Source organism: Nelumbo nucifera, chromosome 1, assembly GCF_055504915.1.
Source record: "Nelumbo nucifera cultivar China Antique chromosome 1, China Antique-T2T, whole genome shotgun sequence".
Lineage (NCBI taxonomy): Eukaryota > Viridiplantae > Streptophyta > Magnoliopsida > Proteales > Nelumbonaceae > Nelumbo > Nelumbo nucifera.
The window spans coordinates 124,384,023-124,406,860 of record NC_142649.1 but is presented as its reverse complement, the minus strand read 5'-3'; the positions used below and the strand labels follow the sequence as shown (position 1 = coordinate 124,406,860).

General features: G+C 35.5%; 1 protein-coding gene across 1 annotated transcript; it reads left to right on the top strand.

Moving 5' to 3' along the window:
• The first annotated feature begins 2,499 nt into the window (after positions 1-2,499).
• On the top strand, positions 2,500-6,452 carry LOC148803774 (uncharacterized). The gene is made up of 3 exons (XM_088897804.1): positions 2,500-2,542; positions 4,513-4,575; positions 5,848-6,452. The coding sequence occupies exons 1-3, from the start codon at positions 2,500-2,502 to the stop codon at positions 6,450-6,452; spliced, it is 711 nt and encodes a 236-aa protein (XP_088753930.1).
• The last annotated feature ends 16,386 nt before the right edge of the window (positions 6,453-22,838 follow it).

Here is a 22,838-nt window from a genome sequence, read left to right as displayed (position 1 = left end):
TGAGTCTTCCGAGTAGGTCGCCACTTCAGGTGCGAGCACCTATTTTCATATTACTTCGACTTTGTATTGCTTTGATTGACTTTCTACACATCTTCTGCAAGCATCATGATTGATCTTTCGTTGAAAGGGCTTTTCTCGGACATGAAGAAGAGGAAGAGGAAGCCATCTCGAGGTGATACTTCTCATGAACCAACAACTAAGCCTACCACCCCAACTAAGCCCGAGGAGGTCCCTGTTATTAACTTGGTCGAGGAGGACCACGAAAGGAGGTCGCCACCACATCATCTTGAGGTGGCTCAGTCTTCCGAGCCACAATCCAGCCATCCCAGGGTTGGTTCTTCAAGTGAGGGCCTCGAGGAGAACCGAAGCATCATGGACTTCCAGACTAGCCTCAAAAAGAGCATGGAGGCTACTTTCCCCGAGGAGGTCTCCCAGCTTGCCGAGCAGCAGACTTCTGAATTGGGCACAAAGGTGCTACACAATCTTATGGTGGTTTGTCCCGATCTCATTACTGTGCTGTTGCTAGGATGTTATCTCTGGTACTTAGTGAAATTTGTTCCTTTTGAAGACCAACTCTATTATTCACGCTCTCCTGAAGTTGTCCGAACAACAACACGTTAGGGTGAAGAATGCCGAAGTGGTGGTGGCGGAGTACCAGGTTAGAGTGGAGAAGGCCATTAGTGTCATCAATAATTTAGAGGGCGAGGTGCTGGCAAAAGATGAGCATTCCGAAAGGCAGGCGCTTGAGATAGAGCAACTACATAATGAGATCGAGAGGCTGTGATGTGAATAAAAATTATCATATTTTTATTCCTAAATATTCATTCTTTTACACTTAATTAACATTTAATTGGACTCATTACTCTTGTATTTCGATTCGGGGCAAACAAGAAGGCGACAGGAGGGAAACAAGGCTAATCGGATGATTTTGCACAGTTTCGGCACCGTTCAGTAATCTGGGCATAACTCTCACAACTGGAGTCCGATTGGGATGATTCAAGATGCACCGGAAAGATAAGGGATAACTCCACAACTTTCTTGACAGATTCGGTCTGCATCAATGTCAAAATCGGGCCCAAAATCGAAGCAAATTCGTAGAGAAGCTCAGCTCACAACTGAAGCCCAATTCGCTGAAAAGCCTTGTAGCAGCCCAAATTATTAAAGAAGCCTAACACGAATTCAAGAATAAAGAGTCTTATCAGATTTAAATTTCAAATGTAATCCTAGAAAGATAAAGAAGATTGAGACTACTAGATAAGAGATAGGATAGGATTAGATCAAAACTAATTAGGGCTTTCTATTTTTGAGAATGAACTCCTAAAAGGAGTTGGAAACAACCCATCTTCCTAAAGCTATATAAAGGGGGGGGGGGGTGGGAACTAGCTTTAGGCATCAATCGATCTATCCATCTTGGAAGCCAAGCAAGAAGGAGATGACAAACATGAGTGGCTGAGCTTTTCTTTTCCGATTCAAGGGGAATTTCTGGTTCAATTGTGTCACCATGAGGTTATGTGCTTAATTTAAAATCTTGCCTTTAATTCAAGTATATGTTTATTCTTGTGTATATTTTTATGAAAGTTGATGTTGATTAATCTGACAAATTAATTAATATTGATCTTCCTATGGCTATCCATGATTCGATGATCCGTAATTGTCATGAATAGTGATACAAGTAGCAATTAGGTCAATATATTTGTTCGTGACAACCTTTGACCAATGTGTTGGCATGTTTTAACCTAAAGGGAATCAACGGAACAAAATTTTATAATTGCATCTATCTCAATTCTTTTTATTTTGGTTTAACTGCTTTCATAAAATTTATTGCTATCATTAATTGATATGGAACGTTGTCGTGCCCAGTCGGTTAATGATAAGTGTTGATTGAATGCTGGGTTTGATAAACTAAACTAGGAAGGTATAAGGTTTATTATGGCTATCCTAATAAATCTAAAAGTTAAATGCTTGAATTGCAAGATTTCTATTTTTAGCCTAGGATCGGTGATCAATTGACTCAAATTGAACCCTTGGATCAGAGTTTGGTAAGACTGAAAATTTCCTTGTTAATTGTTATTTTCTATTTTGTGTTAATTGTTTAGAAATTTAATTATTTGAAATTCCCACTCTTTAAATTGTGCATTTCGCTGAGAAATTAATTACTTGCTCTCTGTGGGATTCGACCTGGTACCACTGTTACTACAATTTTACTCGTAGAGTGGGACTAGAATTAAATCTGAGGGCTTCGACAACCCGTCAGAATTTTGGCGCCATTGCCGGGGAGCTATTTTAATTTCTTAGCTTCTTGCCTTCCGTTTGTGCTAACTTCTTTTGCTTTATGACTCGTTCTTCTCAAAAAGGTGAACTAGAATATATTCCTAAAATTGAGAGGACAACTCATCATTTGAGAAGGGAGGCTAAGCAAAGGGTCGTTCACCTCCAAGGGTGAATTTCAATAGTGACTTGACGACTTGTGATAGAGCTATTTTTGAAGAAGAAGAAGAGATGGCTAATAGAGAAAGAACACTAAGGGCGTTAGTTGCACCTGGTAGACAATTTTTGTATGCCCTTAGCTTCAATCAGAATGATGTACATTATGAGTTTATTGTAAATGAATAAAGTACATATTTGATTCATGTTCCCTTGGTATGTTTCTGTGTAATACCCTTAAACTGGACACTTAATGTGACTCGTGTTAGTTTAGAATGTTCACAGCCAGTGGGTCGGTCTGGGGAGACCTATCCTGATAAGGCTGACACTGATGTGCCACCAAGTCGGTTGGGGTGGCCTGTCTCAGCCGCCAGGGTGAGACCCAAGGCACATGCAGTGTAGGATTAATTGAATCTTTGAACCGGACCAGATTTCCAGTATTGCCCTGGACCTTGAGATTAATGGGCAAAACTGGAAAGTTACACCCGACCCCTAGACTCGATTATGATACTACACTAGGTGTCGGATTGAGCTGTCTTTGATGTACCAATCAGTGAGATCCTTAGCGGGAGTCAAAACCTGGGTATGTTGGGGTAGTATGAGAATTCACCTGAGTGGGTGATCATAGTGACAGGATCAGCCCCTTTGTCGGACAAAGGTAATGATCGGGGATGTACTCTCACTGATGGAAACCAAGACTGCCGGCAGAGAAGGTTTTAATTCTCGGGATCCATACAAGCTGAGAGTGCAACACTGTTCCTTGCAGCCAAGGGAGAGGTCCTCTCTTGTCGGGCAGTGTTTGATCATTATGGGCTGAGAGGTTGAGTGCAAGACCATAGAAGGTAATACCTGATGGGCTAATCTTGCATTTGGCCACAGTCCCTGGGTGTTACAAGGTGGCTTGGCCCAGGGACCAATTAGGGTAAGTGTTGGGCCCATAGAGCCCATATGATGGGTTTCAGGGGGTGCACTGTCCATAACAGTGTATTCGGCCAGGCCTTGTAACAAAGGTTGGGCCGAACCCATGTGGCTGATGTGTAGATCAATGCTCGGGTCCCACGCAATGCAAGGAAGCCCAACTGGGCAGCAGTTAGGAAGACTAAGTGAGCACATAACCTTAATGGGCCTAAAAGCCCATTTCGAACTAGACTAATTTAAGTAGTTAATTATGGGGCGAATTTTGGAATGGATTAGCAGATAGGATAGGGTCTTAACCCTATCCACTTAGAGAGTCCAGATCTGAATCACTGGAATCCTCCTAATGAGATTAGGAGAAGGCTGATCTAATCTGCAGATAAGATAAGGGTTTATACTTATCATCTAAAGGGATGTCTGATCCAAATAAGATTTGGATCAGCAACTTCTAATGGGATTAGGAGCTGATCCTTTAAGGTTACAAATGAAGGAAGGGGTGGCAACCTTTAGATGATCACAAGATCATTATATCACTGCAAGTCTTTAGAGCTGAAATCACAGAAGAGAGAATTCAGCCAACCTGCGAAAATTCTCTCTTGCCGCCTCCTTCCTGCCGCTGCATCACCTACCAGTTCGACCTCCTTTCAGTGGGAGAAATCAAGATCTGATATTGATATCAGTTCCTTGTGAAGGGACTGATAGGAAGCTGTGTTCATGTGCCATCCTGCTATTTCTTGTGAAGGACTAGGTTCTTGAAGAAGAATACTACTGATTCTGCTCCATCCTACACTGCGCCATCTTCAGTGGGAGCAGTCTTTGGATCATTCCTTGGGCGTGAACACCTTCGTTGGGAGATATTATTTCTCTGTATCAGGTATAATTCTCTCCTACTGCTTTTGTTCAGATCTGGTTCAATTTATGGTTCAAGATTGATCATTGAAAATATGATTTTCTAAATAGGGAATGCGATTCCCAGTTGAAGGGAGAGAAAAATTTTTGAAATTCGCCCACCTAATTCCGCAACTTTTGGGCGTCCATACGATGTATCTCTCATCCCTTCAGCACCAATCCTGAATCAGCAACCTTTGTGCATAACATATCCCACTCTTGAGGTAGCTTTTGAATTTAAATCAGGTTTAATTCAATTGCTTCCTGTTTTTCATGGTTTTCCAGGTGAGGACCCTTACAAGCATCTTAAAGAGTTCCATGTTGTCTGTTCAAGCATGAAACCACAAGGTATGACTGAGAAACAAGTAAAACTGATGGCTTTTTCTTTTACTTTATGAGATAAGGCAAAGGACTGGTTATATATTCTTCCTCCTAGTTTAATACATACATGGGATGAGATGAATAGGGTGGTTTTAGATAAGTATTTCCCTGCATCACAAGCTGCAAATATTAGAAAAGAGATTTGTGGGGTAAGGTAGTATAGTGGTGAGATACTATATGAGTATTGGGAAAGGTTCAAACAACTCTGCGCTACCTGTCCACACCACCAAATACCTGAGCAGCTCTTAATCCAATACTTCTACGAAGGACTCCAACCTATGGATAGGAGTATGGTAGATGCAGCTAGTGGAGGAGCCTTAGTCAACAAAACACCTGAGGCGGCTTGGCAATTGATCTCCAACATGGCTAAGAACTCTTAACAATTTGGAGCAAGAACAGATGGAGCTATCAGACGTGTTAATGAGGTAAGCCATTCTAATATGGAAGGTCAAATTTCTGATCTAACTGCTTTGGTTCGTCAATTGGCTACAGGGCAATTAAGAACGACTAAGGTTTGTGGCATATGCTCAATTCCTGGGCATCCTACGGACATGTGCCCATCATTGCAAGATGATTCAATGCAACAAGTCAATGCCGTAGGAGGATTTTCTGGCCAATCTCAACGCAAATATGATCCCTATTCTAACTATTACAATCCCGAGTTGAGGGATTATCCCAATATGAGCTATGGAAATCAAAGAGAGCCACAGAGATTCTAGCCTCAAGCTTTTAACAGACAACCTCCAATTCTAGCACTTACCCAAGCCCAAAATCATCTCTCAAGTTCAGGTATGTCTTTAGATGAGATAGTTAAGGCTCTAGCGACTAACACTCAACAATTCCAACAGGAAACAAGGGCCAGCATCTAGAACTTAGGGAACCAAATCAGTCAACTTGCTACTTTTATTAGCAAGTTGGAGGCGCAAAACTCTGGAAAATTACCATCACAGACGGTGGTCAATTCCAAGGAGAGTGCTAGTGCAATGGTGCTGAGAAGTGGGAAGGAATTGCAGTCACAACTTATTTCACAAAAGAAAGTGGATGAAGAGCAGAAAGAAGAGGAAGAATAAGATCCACCTGAGAGTTCCAATAAGGTAAAGCCTAATTCCCCTTTACCTAAGATTTCTAATGCCATTGTGCCACCTTTTCCTAGTAGGTTGGAAAAATCTAAAAAATAAGAGTACGAGCAAGAAGTTTTGGAGACCTTTAGGAAGGTGGAGATAAATATTCCTTTGTTAGAGAACATCAAGCAAATCCCGGAATACGCAAAATTTCTGAAGGAGTTGTGCACTAACAAAAGGAAGCTGAGAGGTAATGAGAAGGTAAGGGTTGGGGAGAATGTGTCAGCTGTCATCAAGAGAACCTTGCCAGAAAAGCGTGCTGATCCAGGCATGTTTACTTTACCTTGCGTGATTGACAAGAAAAGAATTGAGCGTGCCATGCTAGATTTAGGTGCATCTATCAATGTCATTCCATACTCAATCTATTGTGTTTTGAATTTGGGTGCATTGAAGGAGACTAGGGTAGTCATTCAATTAGCTGACCGCTCTAACGCTTACCCTAAGGGGATTGTTGAAGATGTTTTGGTGCAGGTTAATGACCTAATATTTTCAACTGATTTTTACATCTTGAAGATGGAGGAAGACACTATCACAAATTCAGCTCCACTTCTATTAGGCAGGCCATTTATGAAAACGACCAAAACCAAAATAGATGTGGAAGAGGGTACTCTCTCAGTCGAGTTTGATGGCGAGAATGTTAAATTTAACATTTTTGAAGCAATGAAGTACCCCAATGAATGTCATTCAATCTGTTCAGTTGACATTGTTGATTCAATTATGTAGGAAATTTTTGAAGAAAAAGATATGAATGAGGAGCTCGAATTGAGTGCACAATTGGATATGAAGGAAGAGCTAGATTCATCTTGTGAAGTTTCGGAGCCAATATTGGAGTCAAGGTTAACAAATTCTAATATTCCATCATCATTTTCTCATAAGAAATTGTTACCTTCTATTTTGCAGGCTCCTAAGTTAGAGTTGAAGATCTTGCCAGATCACCGTAAATATGCCTATTTGGGTGATGAAGAAACATTGCCAGCGATCATTGCAAAAGGGTTGACTGATGATCAAGAGGCACGACTCATCAAGGTTTTGAAGGAGCATAAAGCACCAATTGGTTGGACTTTAGTTGATATAAAAGGAGTTAGTCCATCAATTTGCATGCACAAAATTCTTTTGGAAGATGGTGCCAAGCCAGTCAGAGAATCACAAAGGAAGCTCAAACCGGCAATGAAGGAAGTGGTAATGAAAGAAATCCTTAAGTTGTTAGATGAAGGGATAATCTATCATATTTCGGATAGTAAGTGGGTAAGTCCAATACATGTTGTACCCAAGAAAACTGGGATCACTGTGGTAAGAAATCAAAATAATGAATTGGTCCCAATGAGGTTACAAAGTGGGTGGCGTATGGTGATTGATTTTCGGAAACTTAATTTAGCCACTAGAAAATACCATTTCCCCTTACCCTTCATAGATCAAATGTTAGAAAGGTTAGCTGGTAAGGCATTCTTTTGTTTTCTTGATAGTTTTTCAGGTTACTATCAATTAGTGGTTGCTCAAGAGGACCAAGAGAAGACGACTTTCACTTGCCCGTTTGGCACTTTCGCCTATAGACGGATGCCTTTTGGTCTGTGCAATGCTCCAGGTACTTTTCAAAGGTGCATGATTAGTATGCTCCAGGTCTGTGCAATGCTCTATGGTGATTCATTTGATGATTGTTTAGATAATTTGAGTAAGATTTTGGATAAGTGTGTTGAAATTAATTTAGTTTTGAATTATGAAAAATGCCACTTTATGGTGAAAGAAGGCATTGTGTTGGGACATGTTATTTCTGCTAGAGGAATAGAGGTCGATAAGGCAAAGGTCAATTTGATTGTGAGCTTACCTTACCCTACAAATGTTAGGGAAGTGCGTGCTTTTCTTGGACATGTAGGTTTTTATCGCAAGTTTATCAAGAACTTTTCAAAAATTGCCATGCCATTGTCCAAACTGCTTCAAAAAGATGTGCCTTTTGACTTTGGGGATGAATGCAAGGAAGCATTTGATAAGCTCAAAGATTTGCTGACAATTGCACCCATTATTCAACCACCTGACTGGAACTTGCCCTTTGAAATCATGTGCAATGCGAGCAATTATGCTGTAGGAGTTGTTCTAGGTCAACGGGTTGATGGGAAGAGTCATGTCATTTACTATGTTTCAAGGACGTTGAATGCTGCACAGTGCAACTACACAACCACCGAAAATGAGCTATTAACAATTGTTTTTGCTTTAGATAAGTTTCGCTCATATTTTCTTGGCTCTAAAGTAATTGTGTTTTCTGATCATGCAGCCTTGAAATACTTATTGGCGAAAAAGGAGTCAAAGCCGAGGCTGATAAGGTGGATACTTTTGTTCCAAGAGTTCGATTTAGAGATCAAGGATCGAAAGGGAGCTGAAAATTTGGTGGCAGACCATCTAAGTAGGTTGGTAAAAGATGAAGACTCTTTACCTATCTCTGAGTTTTTTCCTGATGAGCAATTGTTCCAAATAATAGGTATGGTCCCTTGGTATGCTGATATTGTGAATTACTTGGTTACTGGTATTTTGCCTGGTTATCTTAGCAAGTCGGTGAAGGATAAAATTAGGAATGAGGCAAAATATTATATTTGGGACGAGCCTTATTTGTGGAAATTTTGCTTTGATCAAGTAATTAGGAGATGTGTCCCTGAAAGTGAACATAACTCTATTTTGATTTTTTGTCATAATTATGCTTGTGGTGGCCATTTTGGGCCAAAAAGAACTGCTAGGAAGGTCTTAGATAGTGGGTTGTGTTGGGGAACTTTATTTAAAGATGCATACTTGTTCTGTAAAAATTGTGAAAGATGCCAACGAACAGGTGCATTGTCTCGTAGAAATGAGATGCCCCAAACTCCCATTCTTATTTGCGGAATTTTTGATGTTTGGGGTATTGATTTTATGAGACCTTTTTCTTCCTCTTGTGGTTTTGTTTACATACTTTTGACAGTTGATTATGTCTCAAAATGGGTGGAAGCAAAAGCCACAAAAATTGATGATTCTAAGTGTGTTGTAGGTTTTATCAAATCTAACATTTTTAATAGGTTTGGTATTCCTCGAGCCATCATAAGTGATCAAGGGACCCACTTCTGCAATAGAGTCGTAGAAGCCTTACTGAAAAAGTATGGGGTGCATCACCAAGTCACCACTGCCTATCACCCTCAGACAAATGGACAAGCTGAGGTTTTCATTCAAGAGGTTAAGTTCATTTTAGAGAAAACGGTGAATCCAGATTAAAAGGATTGGAGCCTACGTCTAAATGACACACTTTGGGCATACTGAACCGCATACAAAACACCAATAGGGATGTCTCCTTATAGGTTAGTTTTGGCAAATCTTGTCATTTACTAGTTGAAATCGAGCATAAGGTGTATTGGGCAATCAAACGCTGCAATATGGACATGGAAGAAGCTGGCAAGGCAAGAAAACTCCAATTGCAAGAATTGAAGGAGTTACGGTTAGAAGCCTATGAGAATTCGAGAATTTACAAGGAGAAGACCAAGTTGTTTCATGATAATTTGCTTTTAAGGAAACAATTTATGGTTGGTCAAAAGGTGTTATTATATAATTCTCGACTCAAACTCATGCCAGGTAAGTTGCGTTCTAGGTGGATGGGCCCATTTGATGTTACTAATGTGTTATGGTGCAGTGGAGATCAAAAGTCTCGACACAAATAAGGTTTTCAAAGTGAATGGGCATAGATTAAAGTTGTTCCATGAGGATGCAAATGTCTCCTCCTTGGTAGACATTTCGTTGGATCCTTCTCATTATTCATAAAATTAAGGAAGCAAAGAAGGTCGTCGAGCATAACGACGTTAAACAATTGCACTTGTGGGAGGCAACCCATTGAGTTCAATTATTTTTGTTCAGTTATTTTTATTGATTTTAGCTATTTATGGTTGTGAATTTTTTTCATATTTTTTTAGGCAGCTGATTTCACATCTGAAGGATCTCAACAAGGCGTTCAGGGAAGTTCCCTTAAATCTTTCTATCTTATGCACAGTCATATACATTGGGGACAATGTATACCTTAAGTGTGGGGGGATCTAATTAGGGGAATTTGATAAATTCTGGGTTAACTCTAGCATGCTTCGATCATCACTTTTTAACCTTGCTTTTTGAAGTTTCTGCTCCCTAGAAACTTATTTTTGAATGATTTCAAACTATCATGAATTATGTGCTTAGGTTGAATAGACAAGACAGGATGCAAGCATGACTAACTGAAATTTTTGGCTATGTAAGGTACCTCATTATTTTGAATAATCAATAGGCAAGATTCAATACAAATTTAACCCTTATGAGTGTGTGATTACTTTTTGCCTAAATGTCTGTCAAACACGATTTGATTATTCTAGAACTTTTTTTGTTAAACATGTTGAGACCACGTTAATGAGTTCATGGATCGGAATGAAAATGGTGATGCTCTTGTGAAATTTGAAAAAGGAAGATTATGATATAACAAAAAAAAATCGTGACTAGTGTGAGATGGAGCATAAAATGCACTCACATCTAGAAGCGAAAGAAAAATGTGAGATGGAGCATAAAATGCACTCACCCCTAGAACCCCAAGCCCCATTTCACCTTTTGATGCATTGAACTCATGCTTAGTGGTGGATATGTGATACATAAGCAAGCTTATGGTAATAACATCCCTTGTTTTGACCTGAGAGACTAATGATACCTCAAAAAACTATGAGTGCATAGAGCGAAAACAAAGAGAGGGTATTTGAATCTTGCTGCATTTTCATTGTTAAAACAATGAGTGCTTATTTTAGTCCAAGAATGTTCATTCGGTGGAATGCTTGCTTTCCTTAACTGTAGATTTAACTTGGGATCATGAGGAATGGTGATTTGAGATTACTCTTTGACAAGTTAAAGAGGAGAGAGAAGTGGAAAATGGAAAGATTATTAAGTCTGGATCAAGGTATGCTAGAGGACAAGCATCATGTTGAGAGAGAGTTTAAAAATCAGTAGATAGTTTGTTTGGTTTTTGCTTGAGTTTTGTCTTGCCCGAGGATGGGCAAAGCTTAAGTGTAGGGGGATCTGATGTGAATAAAAATTATCATATTTTTATCCCTAAATATTCATTCTTTTACACTTAATTAACACTTAATTGGACTCATTACTCTTGTATTTCGATTCAGGGCAAACAAGAAGGCGACAGGAGGGAAACAAGGCTAATCGGATGATTTTGCATAGTTTCGGCCCGTTCAGTAATATGGGCACAACTCTCACAACCGGGTTCCGATTGGGATGACTCTAGATGCAACGGAAAGATAAGGGAGAACTCCACAACTTTCATGTTCTGGGTTTTGACAGATTCGGTCTGCATCGATGTCAAAATCGGGCCTAAAGTCGAAGAAAATTCGTAGAGAAGCTCAGTTCACAATTGAAGCCCAATTCGCAGAAAAGCTTTGTAGCAGCCCAAATTATTAAAGAAGCCCAACTCGAATTCAAGAATAAAGAGTCTTATCAGATTTAAATTTCAAATATAATCCTAGAAAGATAAAGAAGATTGAGACTACTAGATAAGAGATAGGATAGGATTAGATCAAAACTAATTAGGGCTTTCTATTTTTGAGAATGAACTCCTAAAAGGAGTTGGAAACAACCCATCTTCCTAAAGCTATATAAAGGGGGGGGGGGTGGGAACTAGCTTTAGGCATCAATCGATCCATCCATCTTGGAAGCCAAGCAAGAAGGAGATTACAACCATGAGTGGCTGAGCTTCTCTTTTTCGATTCAAGGGGAATTTCTAGTTCAATTGTGTCACCGTGAGGTTATGTGCTTAATTTAAATTCTTGCCTTTAATTCAAGTATTCGTTTATTCTTGTGTATATTTTTATGGAAGTTGATGTTGATTAATCTGACAAATTAATTAATATTGATCTTCCTACAACTATCCATGATTCGGTGATCCGTAATTGTCACGAATAGTGGTACAAGTAGGAATTAGGTCAATATATTTGTTTGTGATAGCTTTTGACCAATGTGTTGGCATGTTTTAACCTAAAGGGAATCAATGGAACAAAATTTAATAATCGCATCTATCTCAATTATTTTTATTTTGGTTTAACTGCTTTCATAAAATTTATTGCTATCATTAATTGATATGGAACGCTATCGTGCCCAGTCGGTTAATGATAAGTGTTGATTGAATGCTGGGTTTGGTCAACTAAACTAGAAAGGTATAAGGTTTATTATGGCTATCCTAATAAATCTAAAAGTTAAATGCTTGAATTGCAAGATTTCTGTTTTTAGCCTAGGATCGGTGATCAATTGACTCAAATTGAACCCTTGGATCAGAGTTTGGTAAGACTGAAAATTTCCTTGTTAATTGTTATTTTCTATTTTGTGTTAATTGTTTAGAAATTTAATTATTTGAAATTCACACTCTTTAAATTGTGCACTTCGCTGAGAAATTAATTACTTGCTCCCTGTGGGATTGGACCTGGTACCACTGTTACTACAATTTTACTCATAGAGTGGGACTAGAATTAAATCCGAGGGCTTCGACAACCCGTTAGGCTGAAGAAGGAAGCCGAGGAGTAGAAGACCACTCATGTCAAGGGCGAGTCTATCCTCCTTAAGGGGATCGAAGATGTTGAGGTTCTAGCCATCAAAAAAATTAAGGCTTCGATGGAGTTTCACGAGGATAGACAGAACCTCGGTACCACAGCCTTTTGCAAGGGCTTCAAGCTTTGTCGCTGGATGATGAGGCAAGCATTTCCCTAGCTCGACCTTGGATCTATCACAACCTCGGTCATCACTTCGGCGATGTTGGATAATGCTGAAGAAGACCCAGACTCCGAGGAGCAGAATGATGACGACCTTGACAAGGGAGCTACGGAGAAAGACGACCAGGATGCTGCTGCCGAGGAAGTCATGGAAACCAACGAAGCCAAGGATGACACCATTGCTGTTGAGAAAGATGGGGGCGAGTAGCCCTAGGATACTAGATCTCTCTCTCTTTGCCTCTTTTCTTGGACCCCCATTGTACAAACATTACTCACCGAGCCTCCGAGCTCGGTCTAGTTGGCTTTTCATTTTTTTTCTCTTTTTTTTATGTTGATGTACGAACTCATAATTTAAAGTACTTGAAAATACAATTGCTCTTTTGACCACCTTGCGTACAATCATCTTCTAAATACTCAACTTCAGAAAAAATCTTCTCAGTGTATCCTCTCTCGAGGTGCCCAACTTCTAGAATAGCTAGGCATGGTATGGGGTAACCTGAGGTGACTAGGCACTGTAAGGGATATAACCCATACTACCTATGCGCCAATAAGGCATAAATAAAAATGTACCCGAATTGCCCATATGCTTAAAAGCAACTGGGACTTTTTTTATCGCAGTGTTGAGGTCAATACCAGCTTGGTACTAGGGCCGTTATCGCAGTGTTGAGATCATTCCTCTGGTTGTTGGGCCACTGATGTGCCATGACAGGTCGGGGCAGCGATGCACACTGGGGTGGTGTTGGACCCCGAGGTGGCGATGGACGTTGGGGTTGCTGGTGTTGTTGAGGCTGTTGCGACAACATGAAGGCTCTGGACCTCTCCTCTCATTCTTGCATCTGGAGGTTCATACTTCTGACATATTGTACTAGCTCATAGAACTACCGCACGTCAATCCCGGCGAGAACTGCTTACGGCTCTACCACAGGGAGAGGGGCGTTCACATGAGGTATCGGTGCGTTTACCTATGACAATGGGAATGTTGGGTTCGGCACGACTGTTACTCCAAGAAGTGTTAAGAGCATAGTAAACTGCCCGATAGTCACAAAGGGGATCTCAGGGTTCATCGCGGGTTGCTCTTGTCCCCCAGTGACTAGTACTTCTCCATTGTTGATGTTGTTGTTGCTTGAAGATGCCATCGAGTGATTGAAAGTGAAAGTTAAGAGGTGAGAACTTAGCTTTTTGTTGTGGTTACCACAAACGACACCAATTGATGGTGTACGATCTGATTGCTCCTAACTAGATGGCAACCCGAACGTCGGTTTGCTTAGTTGGCCGGTTGAACTGTAAGGAAAGTATTTTCAGAGGACCCGGGGTGGCTTACCTAGTGTGGGCACTCCAATTTTTAAGTTAGCAAATGTTGTTTGTGAGCTAAAGAGTTTTGTAAGAAAGAGAGCTAGTAAGCAATAATCGTGCATACCTTGTAGTGTTGGGGTTGGAGCCCTTATATAGGTGAGCTGTCGTAGGTCTTATGGAACACCACCTAGATCCCCAAACTGCGTTACTAGGAGTCCATTCTGCACCTGGAGATGGACTTCGTGTGAGCTGATAAGCCTTATTGAGTCCATCCAATCCTGGTGGGATGAGGATGAGGCTTTGCAGACTTGCGTTGTGATCCCGAAAAGGTTAGAGACAGCTGACCAACTTCTAGAAGTGAGCTACGTGTCACCTCAGGTTGGGCCTTCACAAGCTTCTCAGACCTCGATCTTGGTTGAGGTGGTAGGAAATGCCGAGTCATCATCCAGTCAATAGGTCATTCCACATGTCTGTGCGCTAACAGGTTGGGCCAAATTACCCCATACCAATAGGGGTGGCAAGAGAAAGACTAATGAAGTCTGGAATATGTTTATATAGAAACAATTGAGGGAAAGATAAAAAGAGATGTTTGCACAAGATGTAGAATGATTTTAGTTATAGTAGGAAAGGTGGTACTAGGCATTTGGCTAAACACATAGCTAGTCATTTGAAGAGAAAAGTAATGAAAATGAATCACAAATTGGGCAATAGACTTTTTCGTAATTTTGAATATTTACAAGAAAAATACTGCAAATCTATAATTTAAAAAACCTAGGCTTGAAATATTTTTACAACAATCTATAAATCTATAATTTATAGTTGAAAAACCTAGGCTTGAAATATTTTTACAACAATCTATAAATCTATAATTTAAAAAAGTTTCTAGAAATACTATTAGAGCAAATGCTTTAATTTTTTATTCATATAAACAAAATTTAATTTGTACTTTGTCACATCTTAATTCTAAAATTTCACTTACATATGATATTTGGACTTGCTAATATAAAATCAGTTATATTTGTGTCATTGGGCATTTAATTTATGAATCAAGACTTTTACAAAAAAAAAAAAGAATTTTAAGTTTTACAAGACTTAAAAGGCCATATATTGGTATGGAAATTGTTGTAAGTATTTTAAATATTTTACATAGTTATGGTATTGAAAATAAAGTTCTTTTATGTATATTAAAACTTTTAGAACAAGAAAACAAGAATTTAAGTATTTATTTAAAAATATGAGATAGAATAAAGAAATTATATTAAATGTTTGACATAGGTGGAATTTTACCTATTCTATATTAGATAGTTGTATTTCATATAAAGACATTCTTACTAATGTTTATAATGAGAAAATGACCATGATTTTATAATTGATGATGATTTGGAAGTTGCAAATTGTATAAAATATTTTCACAACATTTTATGATACAAGTAATGTATTTTCAAGTGTTTATTACCCATTATATTGTATTTTAGTTAATCAATTGTTTATAATTCGTGAATATTTAAAAAACAATATAGAAATGATTTAAAAGCATATGGTCTGGTTACCTGGCCAATTCCCGATTATTTTGTTTTGACCATTTGGTCTGGTTTGATTAGAAATGGCAACAGGTCTGATTAGGAATGGTTACATGACCAATTCCCTATGATTTTTATAATGTTAAGCATTTTGTTTTTATTTTTTATTTTATTTAAAAAAATAAAAATAAAATAATTAAATTTTACAATCCTATTAGAAAAGATTCAAGCATATTCAACCATATTTTTAAAAATATTAATATATAGGCATATATATTTTGCATATGCCCATGGTTCGACCGAACCATGGACATATTTTGCAAACCTGAACCGGTGGTACCGGTTTTTCCATTTCTCCATACCAAAATCGAACTAGTACCACTGGTTAATTGGTTTGCCATTTTCAGTTTTTGACCGGTTCGGTTCTTTGGTTCTTCGGTTTTTTGGTTTTTTATATTTATAATATATATTATATAAATATATGTATAATATTATATTATAAATAATAAACTAGCAGGGACCCATGTGATGCACGGGATTTATTAAGACAGCTAAATAATAGAAAGGGTTATTTACTAAAACAACCCTTATAGTTTCATGGATTTACTAAAATCTACCCTATAGTTAGCATTTTACTAAAACACCACTTATAATTTGCAATGGATTTAATCAATCTTCCATTAGATGACAGTGGAAAATGAGAGGTTGACCCTAATGTTCATTTAAATAAATTTAACCTAAAGAAAATAAAAATAAAAATATCATTTTTGCTCTAAATAAGACACAGGCAACCACTCCATTGGCTATATTTGGTCAATTTTGTTTTTTATACAAAAAAAGTTTTAAGGGTATTTTTGGAATGAAAAATCATGGGCCTAGTGGCCAAACAAAAGCTCCTTAATGAAAGGTTGATTAAGTAAATAAGTTATAAAATATATGAGATGTTTTAGTAAAATGAAAACTATAAGGTAGGTTTAAGTAAATATATAAAACTATAAGGTGTGTAAGAATGGCAACGGGCGGGTTCGGGGCTGGGATCATATTCCCGGTCCCCGACCCCGATTCTTAAATTAACCCCCATCCCCAATCCCTAAAGGGGATGGGTTCCCCGTGGGACCCAAATCCCTAAAATGTTTTCAGATAATAGTATTTTGTTTTAAAATAAATAAAAAATTTTAATTATAAATAATGTTTTAAATATGTTTCGATATGCATAATATAAATAATATAATAGTGTATTTAATACAACTCAACCTGAGTTGGTTGGTTTTCTAGTATTTTAGGTTGGCTTTGGTTAAAACATTTATCAATTTGACCAAGTTGGATCAATTTCACTTTGGCCATTTGTAAACTGGCCAAAATTGAACAACCTAACCATGAATATATATTAATATTTTATATTTTAAATATCATTTTTAAAATGAAAAGTGAGAAATTTCCCATATTTCTTATTCTAAAATGTTTTATTTCATAAAACTAATTTTTAAATTTATTTTTAATAATTACATTATAATTTTTAAAATTAAATTTAATTTTCCAGTTTAAATCTTTTGAACCGACTGACCTTTTTTGAAATCGACCCAAACCGATACAACTTGAGTGGATCGGTTTTCACAAAAGGTCAGTCGGTTTCAGCTATCCAACTCCTCAACTTGATCAAGTCAATTTGGTTGGCCAAATAGCCTACGGTCGTATCGAACCAACTCATGAAAACTCATAATTTTAGCTAAATTAATAGTCTTATCTTCGATAAATAACAATAGTTTAATCTCCCATAATTATTGAAAATTTATAGCAAAAATAAACAATTATTAAAAATATATTGGTATTGAAAAAAATACAATAATTAAAAAAATACAATAAGTACTAAAAATATGCTAGCTTAGTCAATAAATAGTATAATCCCAAATAATAGTTTAATCTTTAATAAATATTAATTAATCAATAAGTTGTAACAAAAATACAATAAGTACAATAAATTAAAGTTAAAAAATTCAATAATAGTAGTTTAATCTCCAATAATTATTGAAAGTTTTCTGTTAAATAACAAAACAAAATAGATTTATACATAACCATTGAAAATACATCTATCACAATAAACAATAAATAATTACTGAAATACAATAAATATTAATTTTAGTATATATAATTATATAATAAATATAGATTAAGAGTTTAAAACTATTATTAATAAATATTTATTTTTTTGAATGTTATTTTCTCGAATTATTACTTGATATAAGTGAACTTAGTTATTTACAATATTATGTAAAAATGTTAAATTATTATTATGTTCAATATTATGTTATAGTTATTTTTCTACTTTTCAGATCTTTTTTTTTAAGTTTATTCCATAATTTCTTTATTTTAACTATTTAAAATGTAGTTATGTTAAATATTTTGTTATTTAAATACTTAAATAATATGTAAAATATTTAAATTTTAAAATAATAATTATTTATTGAATTTTTTTGTCCATAAAATCATAATTTCTACTATTATTACGTAATTTTATTATTAATTTTATATTTTAAATATAATTTTTAATATCAAAAACTGAGAAATTTCCCATATTTCTTAGTTTAAAATGTTTTATTTCATAAATCTAATATTTATATTTATTTTTTAATAATTGCACTATAACTTTTAAAATTTAATTTAACTTTTAAGTTTAAATCTTTTGAACCGACTGACCATTTGTGAAAACCAACCCAAACCGATACACTTGAGTGGGTTAGTTTTCACAAAAGGTCAGTCGGTTTCAACTGACCAACTCCCCAACATAACCAGGTCAATTTGGTTGGCCAAATAGCCTACGGCTAGACCAAACCAACTCATGAACCCTCATTATTTTAGCTAAATTAATAGTCTTATCTCCGATAAATAACAATAGTTTAATCTCCAATAATTATTGAAAATTTATAGCGAAAATACACAATTATTGAAAATATATTGGTAATGAAAAATACAATAATTACAAAAATACAAAAAGAATTAAAAATATATTAACTTAGTCAATAAATACTATAATCTCAAATAATAGTTTAATCTCTAATAAATATGAATTAATCAATAACATATAACAAAAATACAATAAATTCAATAAGTACAATAGATTAAATTTAAAAAATTCAATAGGAGTAGTTTAATCTCCAATAATTACTGAAATTTTTTGTTAAATAGCAAAACAAAATAAATTTATACAAAATCATTGAAAATACATCTATCACGAAACCAATAAATAATTACTAAAATACAATAAATATTAATTTTAATATATATAATTATATAAAAATACAGATTAAGAGTTTAAAATTATCATTAATAAATATTATTTTTAAGTTATTTTCTTGAATTATTACTTGATATAAGTGAAATTAGTTATTTATAATATTATGTTATACTTATTTTTCTACTCTTTAGATTTTTTTTAAATTTATTACATAATTTCTTTATTTTAAATATTTAAAATCTAGTTATGTTAAATATTTTGTTATTTACAATACTTATATAATATGTAAAATATTTAAATTTTAAAATATTAATTATTTATCGAATTTAATTATCCATAAAATCATAATTTATACTAGTATTACATAATTCCATTATTAATTTTGTAATATATTAAATTATTATTATTTTGAATATTATGTATAATTATTTTCTACTTTGAAGATTTTTTTTTAAAATTTATTACATAATTCCGTTATTTTAACTATTTAAAATCTAGTTATGATAAATATTTAAATAATCTATAAAATATTTAAAATTTTTGTTATTTGAATTTTATTTATTTAAATATATTATATATTATTAAATATTTGAAAAACATTTAAATTGGTAATCTGGAAAACATATTTTAAATTGTTAGTACATAATTTCGTGATATATTTTTTAAAACTATAAAATTATTTTTCATGTTTTTAATAATTTTTTAAAGTTATTATTTAATTTTGTTAGAATATTTAAATAATTCTTAGATTTTTTAATCCAAACTTTCTTTAAAAAGATATAGATAAAAAGTAAGGGAGAGGATAAATAGGAATTAGAGATAATTTATAAGATAAATAAGAATTAGAGATAATTTTGGAGAAAGTGGGAGATAGTAGGGGAGGTAGTTTAGGATAAATTTTAGGAGAAGTGATTATTTAGGTTCTTGGAAAGTGCATGTCATTGGTTGTTTCAAAATTGATATGGAATAAAAAAAATAAAAATTTCAAGAAAAGGAGAAAATTTCTTGACTGCTTTGTTTTAATATATATAGATGATATATAATGTATTATAAATATTTTAAAAATATAATATATATGTATATAATATTTATAAATAGATTATTATAAATATAATATAAGTACATATTTATATATAACATATAGAAAATATGTGGCATATATTAAAAAATATATAAAATATACATCTAAATATATACTGGTTGGTTCGACTAACAACTGTTTTTTTGTAGGTTAATCGAAGACCGAACCGGTCCTTCAGTTTTTCAAAAATTTCAAACTGAAACCGAACCGATCGGTTCGATTAACCACATTTTGTGATTCGGTTTTCTTGGTTCGGTTCGGTTTTTTGATTTTTCATGGACACCCCTAGTCCTTGCCCCCGTCCCCGCTAACGAGGATGAAAACTTCTCCATCCCCACACCATTTGGGGTGGATTCCCACAGGAATCAAAGAAATGAGGAAAATTGACATTCGTAGGTCTGATTTTTAAAAGAATGCAAAATAGCTTTGACCAATCAAAACGTATGTGAATTTTAATGAATATCATCTTATTTATATGATACTGGTTGATTGGTTACAAATTTTTCATGTATCATGGTAAAATCCTTCTATACCCATTTCCACTATGATTCGAATGCTTTGTGATGATAAAACAAGTGCAGTAAATTCTTGATACAGGAGGATTTAGAGGCCTTAAGCTTTACATTGAACATGGCTCTTTGGCTGCTAATTAAACCTATGGAACAACCATTTGCTTGAGCAGTGTTACTGGTTTTTCAGATAATAAACGGTTGAGATTAAACGCGGGATGACCATTTAAGCCTAGCATAGAGGTGTTCGGGTCGTGTCGGGCTGGCATGGCACGGCTTGTGGTTGGCCTGCGCAAAGTGCAGGCTGGGCCGTGCTGCCCCCCCCCTTCCCCGCTAGATCGAGCCGTTCATCGGGCCAAAGCTATTTATTTAAAAAAATTGACAAAAAACTTAAAATTTTAATTTTATATGAAGTTTAATGTATAAAATTGCTTATATATAATAATTAAATAAATTAGTATAATAAAATTTAAAAAAGTTATTTATTTTATTAATATATTATATACTATATATGATTATAATTTATATAATATTAACCTGGCATGACCCGCACGATCATGCCGGGCCTGGCACGGCTTGCAGACCGTCATTCCGGGCCAGTCCAAATTTGTGCTGGGCTGCAAGTGACACGATCTGTTTTACACCTCTAGCCCAGCACCAACAGGGCTAACAATGCCATTTCATTTTTAAGCCCCGGGCAAGAAGATAACAAATGCCAAAATGGCAAAAAGCTAAGGTCCATGTTGGAGTTACGGGCAACTCGATCAGCAAGCCAACCTGCCCGGGTATTCATCTCTGAACCAATCAGCGGCTCAGCTACTGATGTCAAAGTTTGCATTCACATTCTGTGCCGGCCAAGCACTGCAATACCGACATCACCACCTGTGCCGCACGATTGCAACTAGGAGGTATAGTGTAGGCTCTAATATCATTTGTTATGTGCCTTAGGAGAATTCACCCCTAAAAGCTAACTGTTAGAGGAAGGGAACCCAAGCACATATATACCCCACAACAGCATCCCATTCTACCAATGTGGGATACCTTGCATTAGCATCCCATACTACCGACATGGGACAAATGGATCGTAACACATTCCTAATTCCTACCCTCGCACTCCATCTCCATGCCTCCAACCATGGGAACCTTGGCCAGGCCCACGACTCTCTACCACCGTCATATACCCCAAACATGCAAGGGACGCCGGAGCCACTCATTCTTGACGATCTGAGCTCGTCAATCGGTGAAGAAAACCCGGTGCACAGACGAAAAGTGGTGTCCACATTCTTAAATCTTAATAGCTTCACTGACACTCGGATTTCAGGCAACCCCAAGTGCTCTTGCCGAGAATTAGAGCAACCCCAAGCTATTGTATTTTGTTTGATAGAAACCAAAAGTTGGGCAAAAATTATTAGTGGCAGAAAAAAGAGAATTGCGGCAACCCCGCTGTTGTATTTGGTTTAATAATTTTATTTATTATTAATTAATATTAAATTAATAATTAAAATTTGTTGTTAATTACTAATAGTATTTAAAGTTATTGTTAATATCTAAATTTTTAATAATTTTATTTTTCATTTAATGTTGATTTATAGAAAATAATTATTGTTAGTTTGGGAAGTTGGTTTGGTATGGCCCACGGCCCATGCCCGTACGAGCCCATGCCGTGCTGTGGGCCGGGCTGGTCCATGGGCTGAGCCTTGGTCTAGGCCATGCTGCGGATCGAGCCAAGGTATGAGAGGTCCATTAAAAAAAATTGAAAATGATGTTTAAATTTTTATTTTATACAATTTTTTATCTATACAATTATTTATATATACAATTAGACCTATTCATGGGTCGGGTAGCCCGATGACCCAGCTTGGCCTGACCCATTATTTTTCAGGCTTGGACAAAATTTCAGGCATGTGGGCTTGAACTCGGGCTTTCTCAAATAAGCCTGGCCTAGGCCCAAGCCCAGCTCAATTCTATTACATATATAAAAAAATACTTATGTTATATATGCTTCTTAAATTATTAATAAATATCAATTTACTATTAGGAAATAAAAATTAGTTTATTAATTTATTAAATTATTACTAAACTAATATAATATTAGTTTATAAAAGTATACTGAAAATAAGACATTTTGTTTACAAATCGGGCTTTGGGCTCGAGTTTTGGAATTTATATAAGGGCTGGGCTTGGGCTCAAGATCTAGGCCCACTGGTCGGGCCGAGCTCGGCTCGAACTTGCACATTTTCTATTGATAAAGAGGCCCATGTTAATTATAAAACTATGATTTTTTACAAATTAAATTTTTTATTTAATTCTAATCTAGTATAAAAATATATATAACATTTCTATATATATTAATATAAAATTTGTTATTTAAATATTATATAATAACATTTACCATATATGCATATAACTTCCAAGTTGAGTTTATTAGGGGTTGTTTAGCATAAGCCTTATCCGCTAAAGCCATCATTGGACTCCAAAGGTTTGATACCCAATTAGACTTCGAATCTGATTATCCTTAATAAAGTGTGGGCATGGTGCATATCTCAGCTAGACTTAACTCAAAAGAAAATTGTTGCTTGAGCTTGCAAGTTTATAGATCTAATCGGGTTAGGTTAAGTTATAAACGGTTTGTTACTTTTTATTACTAATTATTAAAATATTGTTAGCTATTAAAATATTATAATTATTAAATAATGGTATTTATTTAAAACATAGTAATTTTTGGAAATGATCATATTTGCATAAA